This window comes from Symsagittifera roscoffensis, chromosome 5, assembly GCF_963678635.1.
Source record: "Symsagittifera roscoffensis chromosome 5, txSymRosc1.1, whole genome shotgun sequence".
NCBI lineage: Eukaryota > Metazoa > Xenacoelomorpha > Acoela > Convolutidae > Symsagittifera > Symsagittifera roscoffensis.
Window position 1 is genome coordinate 50,405,842 of NC_087066.1, and position 15,531 is coordinate 50,421,372.

The 15,531-nt window shown below is 35.0% G+C and overlaps 1 protein-coding gene across 1 annotated transcript; it reads right to left on the bottom strand.

The window, feature by feature from the left end:
• Positions 1-291: 291 nt before the first annotated feature.
• LOC134846044 (polypeptide N-acetylgalactosaminyltransferase 1-like) lies at positions 292-14,420 on the bottom strand. Its single transcript, XM_063863222.1, has 11 exons — positions 13,842-14,420; positions 13,299-13,491; positions 9,196-9,365; positions 8,611-8,818; positions 6,629-6,805; positions 6,162-6,279; positions 5,075-5,255; positions 3,609-3,748; positions 2,382-2,480; positions 1,714-1,854; positions 292-684 (listed from the first exon to the last, which is right to left on the bottom strand). Exons 1-11 carry the CDS (start codon positions 14,191-14,193, stop codon positions 505-507), a joined length of 1,959 nt encoding a protein of 652 aa, XP_063719292.1. The 5' UTR covers positions 14,194-14,420; the 3' UTR covers positions 292-504.
• Between the last annotated feature and the right edge of the window lie 1,111 nt (positions 14,421-15,531).

Consider the following 15,531-nt stretch of genomic DNA (forward strand, 5'->3'; position numbering starts at 1 on the left):
GTTTCCCACATATATTTTTGACGTCGTTTAAATGAAGCATTTTCTCTGTAATTCAAACTGCGGTAAAACATTTCTTCTTTCTGCATTTTTGCCAGTTTCGAGAAAACTTAGTTTAAAATTTCTGCTTCCAAATTTCCAAAAAAAAGAATAAAATAGCCGTTTCAATGCTAAAAATTTTGGGTGAAAAATGTTTGATTGTTTGAGCAACAATTACTGGCGAAGTAAAATTTTAGGCTGCTAGCACAACGACCATTTTTTTTTCAATTTGAATTCTCCAAATTTTTAACCAAGTTACAACCAGACAGGAAACATTTATGTCCTGGCTACAATTTTTTTTGTTTTCACGTAATAATGCATTTCATATCGTACAACCATTCACATGGCAAAATTTTTTTGACCATTTTTTACCATAAATTTGATAAATTAAATCAGAAACCATATTTGATATATGAACACTTAATATGAGGTTAATGGACATTTTAAAAAGTGATATACAATTTTTATTCATTGTCTTTGATCTTTGCCGTATAACTCTTTGATGAATCCGGACAACTCCTCGACATTACTCATCGTCCAGATCTGCTTCGCATTCAAAGGATCGCAGTGCTCCAAGTTGAGGGATCTTCTGTCCTGTCCGACAGTCAAACACATTGCAGATGTCTTGTGAACAATCTGTTTCGTTTCCTAAAAATGGAAAAATAGCAAGTATAATATTTTATTCGAGTGCACGTTCATCTTGAAAGGAGGGGGGGGGGCAAATATTTTCAACATTGTTTGGGTAACATCTTTTTGTGGATTTAAAATAGGTTTTGGACAAAATTGCTTTCAGTGTGCTCTATCTCCGCAAATTTAGTAGATATTAAGGCCTATAGAGCGTTTATTGAAAAAAGTTCGGTCAGACAAAACTTGGTGTCGTGAAAAATTGCCAAAAAAGAAAGCTTTTGGGTGCCAATCTTTTTCATTTTAAAATTTAATTCTGGCAATAGCTTTTCGGTCGGCCAAAAAACTCAATGTCAATCATTTAGATAAAGTGTCTTTTTCTGTCGCTTCATTGAAGTTCTGTACCATCAAATCAAAAGATTGAAACCACAGAGATTTCTAACAATTTACATTTAAGCTGTAATTTTTGTAAGTGTAAACTCAAAAGCTCAGACTATTTTGTTTGTCTGCGATAGATTTTTTTTGTATAAAAAAAGACGAATTTTTTCGTATCTTAAATAGAAATTTTACATCATTTCTTAAAGATTTTTTGCGCCCTAACGAACATATGAAACGATTGTCCAATTCAAAATATATTTTTTTAAATTGTCAATAAATTTTTCACAAGTTGTCCTCTAATTAGCAACCCTCGAAAATTTTTTACTGAAAACAGACATAATTTCTATAAAAATTTCACATGCACAATTTTAAGCATCTAATGGAAATGAACTGCAAAAAAAACGCAGATGTCACGTAACTCCTTTTTCTATCCTTTTTCGTCCTTTTTCAAAAAAGTTGGACACAACTTAAGGAATCAAATCGCCCCATAGCACGTCTCATTTTATGTTCATTTGAATGTAAGTTTTCACCTTCGTGCAATTATTTTTCTAAGAGTGCGGTCACACGCACACACACACACACACACACACACACACACACCCAGCATACACTTGCACCAGACACTCAAACGTCTTTCTTTCATCGTATGTATAGGTTACTATATCTGCCTTGTACCTTTTCGTCGTATATCCAATACTGGTTGCCCCCCTGCAGATGACATGGCCAGAGAAGCACATTGTGTTTCTTGTTAGTGCTGTCACCGTCTAGACACAAGTTGTCCTTTCGGATCTCGTGACGTCGGGTGAATGCAAACACCTAAGTAGAGATGCATGATTTTTCTTGATGTTAAGGAGTGCTGATAAAATACTGTTGTTTTTCCTTGTTACAATCAAAACATCAGTCGCTTCATTTGCAAGAAGTCTGTTCATTTTGAGAATTGACCACAAGGCTTTGCTCATTTCACAGGCCAAAGGTCAACTCTGTAGGTCATATAGGTCGCTTCATTCTCGTTAAGACCATTTATCCACGAGGGAAAAGACCAACATTCGAGCTGTACCGCTCATCACGGCGAATGATTAAATTGAATGCGGATTCCTGTATAGAGAGTATCTTTCCCTCAGAATTAGTAAAAAGCTAACAGCTTAAAGTCTTAAAAGTAAGGGGGAAAAATATTTCTTAAAGCTTAAGCTTTTTGTTTTTCTACTAATTCTTTTAGAAAGATACTCTATACAGGAGTTTCTAATCAATTCAGCTGCTGATTTTGAGCAAAATTGTGATGGCGTAAAGATCGATTTTGCAAAAATGAGTTAAGAAAATGCTGTAAAAATACTATAAAAATGTACTTGGTGTCCACCCTTGTAGTGACAGCCAGAAACTCCTGCTGGTTTCTCAGCCTTATGTCCCATTGTGTCCACACATAGACTCGTTGCTGGGTTTTTGATCTAGATTCAAACATACAAAATACAAAATAGTTCTGTTCACTTTTAAAAGTGACAATGGTTCGTTGCATTAAGTATGGCACAGTTCAGCAGCTATGGACCAACTATCAAAGACATGCAGTTGAATTGTTTAATCTAAGTTTCTACGGTTGATTTTTTCAAATACCAAATAATTACACTCAGATCACAGAAACCCGAAAAAAAACGAATAAGTTAAACAGTTTTTTTGTGTCAGACGAAAGCAGGGGCGGTTTGAATAGGAGAAGGGGGCGTCCACCCTTTTACCTCTCAGGGATTTGACCCTCTGATCGAGCAAAGTGTCTTTGATACCACTCAATCGTTTTCCATTTTAGAAAAATTACTCTAAGCAACCCTAGGAAAACTACTCTAAAAAGCGCCTTTGCCGCTAAAATATAGTAATTGTGGCGAAACGTCATCATATGGTCTCAAATACTAGCGTCATTTTTGGTCGGTTTCTCAAAATTTTTCCGGCTTCAGACATTTATTTTGAAATAGAATCTTAGTAGTGTATTGGAGAAGCTCGGAAAATAATTTTGATTGGCCTAAAAAGCTCCAAAAACATGTAAGAATTTTTTTCGGAAATTTCACAGGGGGCGTTAAACATGCCGGAGTACAACAAAAAATGTGTTCAATAGTGCCAAAAATTGACGATATTTCAAAACTTTGAGTTCTGTTTAAGAATTGCTTGCAATTTTGCGTGAATACTATTATGTTTTGTAGCGAAACCGAGAAGAAACTCAATTTGCTGAGTTAATTGTTTGTTCAGAAATGTTTGTGGCGCCACGCGGGGAACTGCGGAATGTTTGTTTGTTTAGCAAGCGAAATCAATTAAAATGGCAAGTTGTGTCTTTTCAACTTCTGTCGATTTGAATTTATTTACTTGTCAGTGATTTGGGATGATTAAAAACAATATGTAAAATAATTTTCTGTATTGTTGAACAACATTTAACTTTTTTTTGGCACTTTTGTACTGCCACACCCACAGTGATAAGCACCCAACCTGAACACGGATTTCTTCAATTATATTCCCCCTTTTTGCAAATCTCATATGCTTAACCGTTGATTTATTTCTTTAGGGAGGATATTCGATAAACTTTGGAAAACTCTTACATAACCCAGGTTGTATACACGGAGAGTGAATCCAGACTCAGGCCAGACATTGTCCAAATACCATTGGAAGCTCTTGCACTGCAGTTTGGCTCGCAGGGCTTGTCTATCCGAGACGTCTCCAAAGTCAATGTGTTTTGTTTCTGAAAGTAAATAGGAATCGCCTTGGCGGATACGGTTCATTTTTTAAAACTTATAAGTAGGAGTTTTTTAATTATAACAAGAGTGCTCGTATCAGGGCAAAGCCCTGAATGTTCCGACTGCCTTTTAAGGTGTATGGAGCAGTAATAAAATTTAGAAAATATACGAAATTTAAAAAAAATGAAACATTTCTTTAAAATTTTTTTATGAAAACCATCACCCCACACGCCATATACAGTACAAAAGAATCTAATTTGCTCCTTGTAACAAACCAGTAATGACAAATAGGCTTCTTTCAACCAATTTGGAACGATTTCTAAGACGGATTAACTCTCCGCTTACGCGTTAATAGCGCGAAATACATCGCGCGTTAATTGTCCCAAATTGGCCAAAATGGCAATCTTTAAACCCCCAAAACCTTAATGATCCCCAAAACCGAAAAATGATCACAGGTAAAATATCTTTCCAAATTTAAGCTCAGGACAACAATAGCTTTCGAATGATATGAAAAAATTCCGTCAAAAATGGCTAGTTAAAAAGTCGAAATTAGTCTGAAGAAAAAAAACCCACCCCGGGCACAAATATTCCGTTACTTTCGTATCGAAAGTCGGAACAACTATTCCGCAAACGTATGAAAATATATTTTTGAAATAAAATGTGTCCAACCATTTTTTGTTCAAAAGTAGAAATTATAAAAATTTCGTTTTGTAAATGGATTTTTTTCACCCGCTCTTCGCTAAGTTGAAAATTGAGTCAGAATAGCAAAACTTCAGACTAGTTTTTTCAATACTTAGAAGTTTTTTGATTCTTTTTGAGGGCTCTTACTTACAATTTAGACGGAAAGATAACTTTCAACTAACTACTGAAAAGAATTTAAAATTATATAGTCGATGGCTTATGAGCATTTTTCTCGGCACCTAGTTTGCTTGAAAAATCCACACAAGCTCTAGTACACCTCCCCCCCCCACCTCCCTCATCCGAATAATCTCACTTCTACATTTAAAAAAAGCCATAATCTATGAATATCATTCACAATTTGAACTATGGATATCTTTGCTGTTTTCATTTCAGAGTGAGAAAACCAAAACTCGATCTCATTATAGGTTTTTAGGGAGCCCTATTTTTCATCAAACTCAAAATTTCTGAGGCGAGCAAAATTCTAAATGAGCTTTCAGAATGAGATTCGTTTAAAGGGCTCTTTTCTTAATTAATAGCATCCTGTGCTAAAACTGATCCTGGTTAGTGATTTTTGTGGCTTTTAGAATAAAGTACTGCTTTGCTTCAATGGAGGTATCGATATCGCGATAGTTGAAGATCAGTTGGCTTACCTGGGACCACATACATCCAGAAGAACCTATATTCATCCATCCACACTTCGGCCAGGCGTCTGTTGTTCCTGTTCAGGATGCTGGCCACGCCCCCTGGCCACGAGTAGGGCGAGGCATTTCGGAACACGTGACCAACATGTGAACAAGGAGAGATCTTGATGCGACCTCCGCATTGCCAAATCTAAACAAGAACTGGGGTTTTTTGTTTAACCTACACCAATCGAAAAATTTTGTGACAAAAACTGGATTACAAAAATCAAGGCATTATTTTTAAAATCGAGGCATTTAGCATTAGAGGCACTTAGCATAGTCGTAAAGCGTTCAATTTGAAACCGTCAGATCGCGTATTCGATCCCATGCCATGGCAATGATAGTGTGTGAGGACGATCTCTCACTTGACCTCTAGATTCAGGGTCTACCACAACCTGACCAAATTTGGCTGCAATAGTGGTACCACGTAAAAGTTCTAGACGCAAAAAAACGGCCTTGAGTCGCAAAAAAACAGCTTCGCTCAGCAAAATAACACAGTCTGGAATGTGAGGAGATAATACAAATGGACAGGCAGGGGCGGATGTAGGTTTTTCTCTTTTTCTCGAGGGGGAAAATTTTGACGACCTTTTTTTTTTTTAGGTCGACCAAATTGATTTTTCGAGCTCTCCCAAGGCACTGTTTTGCCCCTATTTTCGCAAAATTATCTGCGCCGCAGGCAAATTTTGAAAAAACAGTAAAAAAACCGTTTTTGGGCACTTTTTGAAAAATTTTGGTAAAAAAAATCGCGTTTTTTTGGCGCGCGCTCCCCCTCAAAGTTAGTATATATTGGCGCCAAAGGCGCCTTTAGAAAAATTTTAGGGTCGGTCGGCCAAAAATGGATTTCTGAAAAAGTATCAAAGGGGGGACATTATTATTAAACTTGATTCCAACAGGTTAAAATGCAGAAGTTTTTAAGATTATTGCATCAGAAAGGCGGCTCTTGTAGGAATGTTGCTGTCAAACTCTTTCGCGATAACTACGAAAAACCTTTGCGAAATAAAAATGAGTTGTTGTATCCCGGATAAAATTAATGTTTTATAGCAAAATTGAGATTCACCCTGAATGATATTTCGACATTCTCTGCTCCCCACACATCCATGCCATCATCGTATCTTCCCAGCTCCTCAAAGTATGACTTGTCTATGGAGAACAGGCCACCTGCCATTGTGGGCGATCTGGACGGGAAGAAACACAGAGCAAGCTTAGTTCTATAAATCCTCTGATCATTCGGCTTTTCTACTGTCGACCCACCAGCCCAGCCTCCTAATAAATTCTTCAATGAATCTATCCATAGCTTTTTTTTGGGGGGGGGGGGCTTCAGTCGAAGAGTTGATTTTTCGTCCGTGAAAAACTTGGGCAGACCTGTTCACATTTTCTTTTGTTGGAGGTAATTTTAGCCAATCAGATTAGAGCATTATGAACAAACTTTCAAAGTAAAAGAAACATCTGTTTTGGGTGGTACGACAAAAAAGACCCTATAGCTAGCTTAAATTTCTTCGGCTGGCTTAAAAGTTTCATTCGTACTCAATGGATAAACTGTTGTCGCCAGCTATTCTCCGCTTCTCCCTCTCTGGCATGGGGAACCAGTTGAAGGTGAGACTCCACTCGAAACCCCCCACCTGCAACAGGCCAGTGCCCATGCTAGCATAGTTGAAGGTGTTTAGGTTTATGTTGCCTATCACCGGAGTCATCACTGTCGTCCTAAAAAACTACTTTAAGCCAGCTTGTTTATAGTCTAGAATTGTTTTTGCTAAAAGCAAATCTATGCGGTTTCCGAGTTATTTTTTTTTACTAAAAAATATTCCTGCTAGGGTTTGCTTTCTGAAAAACAAAAATAAACAATACAAAATGTTGCAACTTTTTTTGTAAGATTTGCTTCATTTGAAAGAATTTAGCAAGGTTTGATTTGTAAATAAAAGATCAAGCCCTGTACTTGGAATTCAATTTTTTCAAAATTAATGCGATTAAAGCTACTATAGCGGGAGAAGTTTTGGGGTTCGGGTTCGGGTTTTTTACACGCAAAATTAGTAAACACGTAAGATAGAATCAATTTCTATAAAATATTCAAACCTTTCGAGCAACAGTGCAAGAATCTTGATAAATTTCTTGGTGTCAAAAACGGTTTGAAACTTTCGTGCATTGGTCGTCTAATATAACGCAACGAAAGGATGAAATTGAGTCCTTCATTCTAATGTTTTAGCTAAAGGTTATCAAATTTTATAACTGTATTTTTATACCATCTCAACAATTGACCTCTATGAAAAACGACAAAAATTCTAGCAACCGAGTCAATCAAAAAGATTTTAAAAAAATTGACGCTTGAGATTCAAAAGAAAACAAGACTGCTCGTATCAGGGCGAAGCCCTGAAAGTTCCGACTGCCTTTTAACGTTTAGAGAGCAGTAATAACAAAAACGACATAAAAAAATAAATGAAATGAAATAAAATGAAAAAAAAAAATTTTCTCTAAAATTTGAAGATTTTTGTATGAAAATCATCCCCCACACGCCATATAAAGCACAAAATAATAAATTTTACTCCTTGTACCAAATCAATTATGGCAAAAAAGCTTCTTTCAACCAATTTGGATCGGTTTCTAAGACGCATTAAGTCTCCGCTTACACGTTAATAGCGCGAAATATATCGCGCGTTAATTGTCCCAAATTGGCCAAAATGGCAATCTTTAAACCCCCAAAACCTTAATGATCCCCAAAACCGAAAAATGATCACAGGTAAAATATCTTTTCAAATTTAAGCTCAGCTTTCGAATGATATAAAAAAAATTCCGTCAAAAATGGCTAGTTAAAAAGTCGAAATTTGTCTGAAGAAAAAAAAAACCCCTCCCGAGCATAAGTGTTCCGTTACTTTCGTATCGAAAAACGGAACAACAAAGCTGTTTGTATCAAAGCAAAAAGCTGAATGGTCTCTCTACTCTTTCAGATACCTGAAGTAAATATTGTTTGGAAAAATCTTCAAAAAAATTATAGAAAAAACTATGTTCCCGCACTTCTCCCACACAAAATGTCACGCAGAGTTTATTTCATCTAGTAACAAGATATTTGGAACAGTTAAACTGCCCCAAGTTTATTTAGATTGCAATGATTCCACGCGCACACACTACGCGTTAGCAATGAACTAGAAAAAGGTGCGTGTTTCTTTCAAATATTTACAAAAAAAATAAGCAGCCAAATATCTACATATACATCAGCTAAGAAAATAAAGTCTATAACCCTATTTTTGTTTGAAACTTGATTTTAAACAATTTTTTTCTGGTACTACCAATTGCAATTTTGGAGAGCTTGACAAGCAATTGATTTTGACTTGATTTTAAAAAATTTAAAGTCTGGTCCAAAAAAAATCGAGTTTGAATAATTTTTTGAGTGTTTAGTCTTTTTTCCTTCACAAATGTATATTTTTCTTCTTATCTAGAACTGATCATTTATTATTTTGAATGGATAATGGAGAACTTTCGCTTTTGTTTGAACTACTATTAATGACAAAAAGTACCTGTCTAGAGCAATTTCAGCCAGTAGTGGTTCAAGCCAACCCCTGGATGCCTCGCAGTGACTGTCCAGAAAAGTGAGTACCTTTCCCTTGGCCACATCTGCACCCGCCAGTCTGGCCCTGATTAGACCTTGTCTCTTAGGAAGCCGAATCACAAACACGTGAACAGGTAGCTTCGCCAGTTTCTCGTCCAGGGGACTGTGTAAGTATTCTGGAGCAATTTTATTATAACTTATTTTTTCTTGCATCTTACACAAGGTGGAAGTCTTCGGTTAGTGTTCGTTTTTCGTGCATATAAATTGGCTAGAAATGACATTTGAAGCTTCCACGATAAAAAATCATGACTACGAAATCGACTGTGTTCAGTTTGCAATTAGCCTGAATTATAGCTCAAACAAGGCTCCAAAAAAACTTAATTTGCAATTAGCCCGAACTAAAAAAGCTCTAGAAACCCTGCATGATTGACAACTTTTCTATTCAAAATATCTGTTTTTGCAACAAAAATTATTTTAACATTATTGAAATGATCTCCGACGTTTCAAAAAAATTATTGTTCGAAATTTTTTTGAAGTTAACAGTTGACCTGACCTCTGCCCTCGCTGAAGTCGTCGACTAGGATGATCTCCTTCAGCAAGTGTCTGGGAGTCCTGTTGATGACACTGTAGATTGTGCGGAGTAGTGTGCACTCTGCCTCGTTGTGGAACACTATGATCACACTCGTGTCCGGCAAATCCACTGGGTACTCGTGCTGTTTACACCTGAACAGAAATAAATTCGATGTTTTTATTCAATTTCGACCCGATTGCAACAGATGGGGATAATTTGTTACCAGGTACAAATTTTTTATATGCTAGACCGTTAAAATTTAGTCCTTATTTGGATATTTTTCGTTGAGTATAGTTGGAAGCAGAGTTAAAGAACTTCGACAAACGCCTCCTTACTACAGCTTATCATCGATATAAAACGATTAAAAGGGTTATCTACATTCACCAGTGGTTTAAGTGTGGGAGGCGGACGCACCCCCCCCCCCCCCCGCCTTCAGGGACTCGACCCCCTGCCGACTCAAAAGATCCCCCTTTGTACTATTTTGAGTTATCCATGTTTGGCTGACTGGCACAAAATTTTTTCTTAAGGCGCCTTTGGCGCCGATAATTATTTAAATTTTGAGGGGGGAGCGCGCGCCGAAAGAACGCAATTTTTTCTAAACAGATTTTTCAGAAAGGCTTTTTTTGGCCTAGTTTTTCAAAAATTTGGCTGCGGCGCACAAAATTTGGTCAAATGGGGTCTTTAAAGTGATATGGAAGAGCTCAGAAAATCAACTTGGTCGACCTAAAAAAAGGGTTGACAAAATTTTTGAAATTTTTTGAAAATCCCCCCCTCGAGAAAATCCTAGATCCGCCCCTGTCTACATTGTTTTGCTATGCTATTGTTCCGACGACTAAAACTTCCGACCTTGTACTTTTCCTCGCAATCTCATTTACCACGTCAGATGGTTCGTGTGATATTCCAATAAACGCTTTCAGTCGTATAAAAAACTTTTTTTCAGTCGTGATTCAGTCAAATTTTACGATTAAAAAAACTGTTTTGTTTCTGTGTCTAGATAAACATGGTAAGATTTTTTGCTTTTTAATCAATTTAAAAAGAGTAAAACCAGTAAGTCACTAGCAAACAGAGCAAATTTCACCATCTCTGTGAAAAGCTTAAATTATGTTTTCTGAGCATGTTCTATAAAAAATCATAATCTGATTGATTTAGTTAATGATACCTAATTGTTTTAGTACTAGTTAGTTGCTTATTCTATTAAAACCGTTAATTTCAAGTGTTTGAAGTTCTAATTGAAAATACTCAATGCAATTGTAGCATCAGTTTTGCCACTTATAATCAATTTCCGACAATTTCAATTGAATCTCCGGACATTTTCAAAGGGCTCGCTTTGAGGGGCGAGCTCGGGAAATTAAAAAGTGTACCACCCAATGGAATGCTCGTAGTTCAAAGTTACGACACTCAGTTTCGTCCAATTGGTCCTCAGCTTTTTTAGTTACGCTTCAGTGTCATTACAGAAAAGTTTTTGGTGTTTTTCTCACCAATTTGAAGCGCGCGCTATAAAAATGCAAACTTAAAATGCGTTCCAAACTTAGACTGCTTTCCAAAGTTAAGTATGCCTCCCAATTAGTGTAATGAGAATAGCTGGAAAATTAGATGGATTGAGCTTGGAATAGCAAAATAGTTTTTTCAATGTAGCAGTTTTTATTACAACAAGGAAAATTTGTGAAACATTTTGTAACAGTACAATTTTATTACGATAGTCAAACCACTTTTTAGACAGAATTGAAAAAAAAAACGTAGAAGGGGCTGCATAAAAAAGACAGCATCACACGTAGTGGAAATTTATAATTAAATTAAAGAGTTTTTCATATCCGATATCAAAATTTGTCTTTCCTTTTTCTTTTGAGAAAAAACCAATTGACTTAAATTATCATTTGATGTCATCTCTTTTTAAGTGCTATTTTGTTGTGATAAATCAAATTATTTTTTTAAAAAAAACAAGGAATACTTTCTTTTTCTTAAAAAATTACTGAATCAGAGGTCCTAAGCCTTTTGCGATTCATAAATGACAAACTGAGTTGTTTTGCAACAGTTTTGGATGGTGTTTCTTAGCGTTGAAGGGTGTGTCTCCATTTAGTTCTTAGAGCTGTCGTACTGAAAAGTTCGCACAGTGTACTTAACCTTAACAGATAAAAGAAGCTTCCGTTTTAAAATTTTCTGGCAATGATAACATGGTATAAAGTAAACCAACCCGAACTATTGAAAATAGTATCGAAGAAAAAATAGGTTTAATTTTTTGATTTTATTTCAATTTTGAGCGAATAAAGCGAGCACGCGAGCTACAACAGCTTAATTATACTTCATTTAAGAACTGAAAACTTAGTTTAAAGCAAGTTTTATAAGTTGTGTGAGTGTTTTAAATAGTGCACCACCCAATGGCTGGCACTTAGTTCAACTTCACGACACTCAGTTTCGGCTAACTGGTCCTCAGCTTTTTTAGCGAAACCTTCACTGTCATTTCATAAAAGTTTTTAGAGTTTTTCTCACCAATTTGAAGCGCACGCTATAAAAATGCAAATTAGGAATGCCTTGCCGACTGTCTTCCAAACTTAAGAATGCCTCCCAAATTACTGTTGTAAGAATAGCTCGGAAATTAGATTGATTGAGTTTGAAATAGCGCATAGTTTTTTCAATGTAGCAATTTTCAATGCAACAATGACAATTTTTTTTTTGTAACTATGAAATTGTATCACATAAGTCGGATCCTTTTCTGAAAGATTTAAGAAAGCCGTGGAAGGGGCTGCATAACAAAAGACCGCATAACAAGCTGTGAAAATTTTCAATTAAATTAAAGAGTTTTTCATATCCGATAACAAAATTTGTCTTTCCTTTTTCTTCTGAGAAAAACCCCATTGACTTAAATTATCATCTGATGTCAACTCTTTTTAAGTGCTATTTTGTGATGAATCAATCTATTAAAAACAAAGTTACATGAAATGCATTGTCTTTCTTAAAAAAATCGTGAATCACAGGTTCAAAACCTTCTGCAGTTCATAAATGACAAACTGAGTTGTTTTGCAGCAGTTTTGGACGCGTTGTTTCCGAGGGTTGAAGGTTAAGTCTCTAGTAAAATTTTCGTGTTCTCGTACTAAAGGGTTCACACAGTGTAGTTAACAGATAACAAAATCCGTTCTAAAAAATGATAACATGATATAAGGTAAGCCAATCACAAATAAAAAAGAAGATCCAATCAAAAACTTTGAGAATCTAGATACTTTTCTGATCATTCGAAAAATGTGGATGAATTTTTTATTCGGAGATTTTTTTTTCATGTTTTTCCACGCCAAATCACCTGCCAAAATTAATCATAGGAATGAGTCAAGTAAAATAGCAAATTGACGCCTTATAAATTGTTATTCGATCGAAATTAAAACATTGTCAAAAATTCCAAAAAAAACTTAAGAGCAAAAATTTTTCAAAAAAAGCAACATTTTCTCAGTATCGAGAAAAACGGGTATAATGTTTTTTATTTTTTATTTCATATTTGAGCGAATAAAGCGAGCGGGCGGGCTGAGAATAGCTTAATTATACTGAATTTAGGATCTTAATTTATAATTTTAAGCAGATTAACTTAGTTTCGTGAATGTCTTAGCGCCATTTTGGGAATCTTATACCTCACGAAATTCCAAAAACTTTCTTGAGGTGTTTGGTTCCGATTTTTTGATTTTTTTTGTCATTTTTCAACAAAAACTTGTTCAATTGTCTATTTTACTATAGTTTACGAATATGCCTTAATTATAGATTTACATCAGATCTTTTTAGCACGCAACGCAGAAAAAAAAACAATATGAAAAAACTCGTTTTGTAGTCTTTTAAAGACTGTTGTCGGAATATTCTGTGCTAATTGCGCAGTAACCGGTTATCCTTGTTAAGCAATTGGATTGTAAAAACTAGTCCGATTAATGCAGAAACACGAAAAAATAGATAATTAGAGAGCTAAAATTTATTTAATTCAGACTTAATTCGAGATAAATGTTTGATCTCTATTTCGCACATATAATTTTTTTGCTTGTTATTTTTACGATTTCACTCGAACTAAATTAGGTAATTGACAGTGAGTGGTTGAAAAATTACTCCTAGTTTACTTTTTGGGTCTGAAGTCGGGTAGAGATCTGTTGACACTAATTTTGTTGCAAACCAGAAGGTTGAATTGGTTCACACTGAACAGTTTTTTCTCCTCTTCTTTCTCACTTGGGTCCACTTTCACCCCTTTTCCCCTCTCGCCCGGGAGGTCAGGCGGGTTCAAATCTCGCTCGTATGGATCACCGAGCATGTCAACTGAAACAAGTATGCTATGAATAATATAGCCAAGTTTCTGAATTTAGAATACCTATTAAACACTATATTTTTTCACCTCTCTAATTTGAAACTTAATCTCAAATATCTACCGTCGAGAACTGAAAATTTGCAACAAAACTAGTACTAAAGAATGTTTACATTAAAAGGCGTTTCACATTTTTTAGGCACCTATAATCGATTTTTTTTTTCAATAGCAATGAGCTCAATTTATTCATCAAATCCTAATAGCATGCATAAATATTTGATTTTGCTTGTTCGATCTAAAACCTATGTTGAAAAAATGTCGGACAATTAGTTTATAACAATGAACAATGAAGAGGAAACTGTACCGAAAGTTTTTTTCTTCGAGAGATGACCATCTTCTTGGTTCGCTTTGATTGGTGGATAATCTTGCTCCATTCTGATTGGCTCAGCAGACAGCTTGGCACCAATTGATTCATTCTTTGCAGCATCCAGTCCTTTGATTTGATTTGGCAGTGCTGATTTGATTACGTCCGGAATATTTAAATTGGGTAATCCGTCTTTGGACAATTGCGTGTTTTGGTTTTGAACAAAGTAAAATATCAGGAAGGCATCGAAAATAAACCAAACCATAGAAGTGAGAAAAATTAATTGGCAGTAAAGAAAAGAATTTTTGGTTGAAAAGCAACACATCAATTTTCGAAGCAACCTTGAGCGCATTGTAACAAACTTAGTGAAATAGTTTTTTCAAAAAAGTGATATTTTTAAGCACATGAAACTTATTGAAGGCTGAAAAAAAACACATTAAACCATGTTTATTAATAATTGATATATAAAATTGTTTCACAAAAAAGGAAGAATATAAATAAATGACTTGAAATATGAAATAAGGACAGAAATTAAAAGTGGAAATAGGAAAATCTTTTTTTTCAAGCTTAACAAAAAAGTAATTAAAATGTCACATATGTTTTAGTGTTTGGATCCACAATATAGCGTTTTCTTTTTGTGTGAAAAAGTCAAACACTTCATGTATATGAGACATATATAAGGTAAATAGAAACATCCATTAGTACCATGTTAACATGTTCCGATTTTTTGTAAAGACTTGTAATTGAATGACGCATTTGCTGTTACGTAATTGACCATTAGAAAAACCAAAACAACAATGAGCAAACATTTTTTTCTACAATAAGTTTCGCACCAAAATGTCACCCTAACTCACAACTTAAGCAATCATCTAGACCCCATTATTTACATCTTTGTAACTTCAAGTTTTCAAATTTTGTTTGCATGTTCGGAAGTTACAGCAAAGGACAGCTTGTGGCTTCCAAAACTGCTCCTCAACTTTTCAACTTTATTTCTGTTAATAATTTTATTTAATGAAGAGTACACTAAAGAGTTGATAGAACAGAAGGTGGAAGAAACTGTTTAAAGAAATTGTATTTTATAAGGATGATTCTTGTGAGTTAGCGTGACATTTTGGTGCGAAACTTATTGTAAAAAAAATACAATTGGCGTTTTTTTGTAAATCATCTTTTCATAGGTGAAAACTATGCTTTTCCATTACTTTATTTTTTAAATAAAAATGATTTAATAATGAAAACATTGAAACTGGAACATAACCCAACATTATAAGATTAAACTTAGTTTTGATATGCGGCTAAATAATTACATAAAGATCGCCCACCATCGCGATCCAGACATCCAATTCAACATCCAGCTATGACTAAACGTTTCCAAATTAATTTAGGACCACACCGCTCAACCGTTATGAAAATGACCACTAAAACTGTGTCTTATATCAAACACACCAAGTGTTCATAGATAAGCGTTGTATATTAACACTATAACCGTTAGAAATAGGAAGGCAGTCAGTTTTGTTGCAAAAATGCAATTGAGCAGTGTGATCAAAAATTGTAGGGCTATGGCTATTTTTTATTATATACGGCCCAAAATTGATCTTTTGGTTATTGTGAAATTTGAATCATAATGCTTAAATCTGATGAGTTGAAATGATTTCCAGCGAAACAATTTCATTAAAAAGAGAATGTTAATTGA

Excerpts from the sequence above, each read along its gene's own strand:
- LOC134846044 (XM_063863222.1), bottom strand. The coding sequence starts at position 14,193 with ATGCGCTCAAGGTTGCTTCGAAAATTGATGTGTTGCTTTTCAACCAAA. Across the intron at positions 8,819-9,195 it reads CGACTTCAGCGAGGGCAGAG|AATACTTACACAGTCCCCTG; the intron begins GTCAGGTCAACT and ends AAATTGCTCCAG. Across the intron at positions 6,806-8,610 it reads GCTGAAATTGCTCTAGACAG|GACGACAGTGATGACTCCGG; the intron begins GTACTTTTTGTC and ends GTAGTTTTTTAG.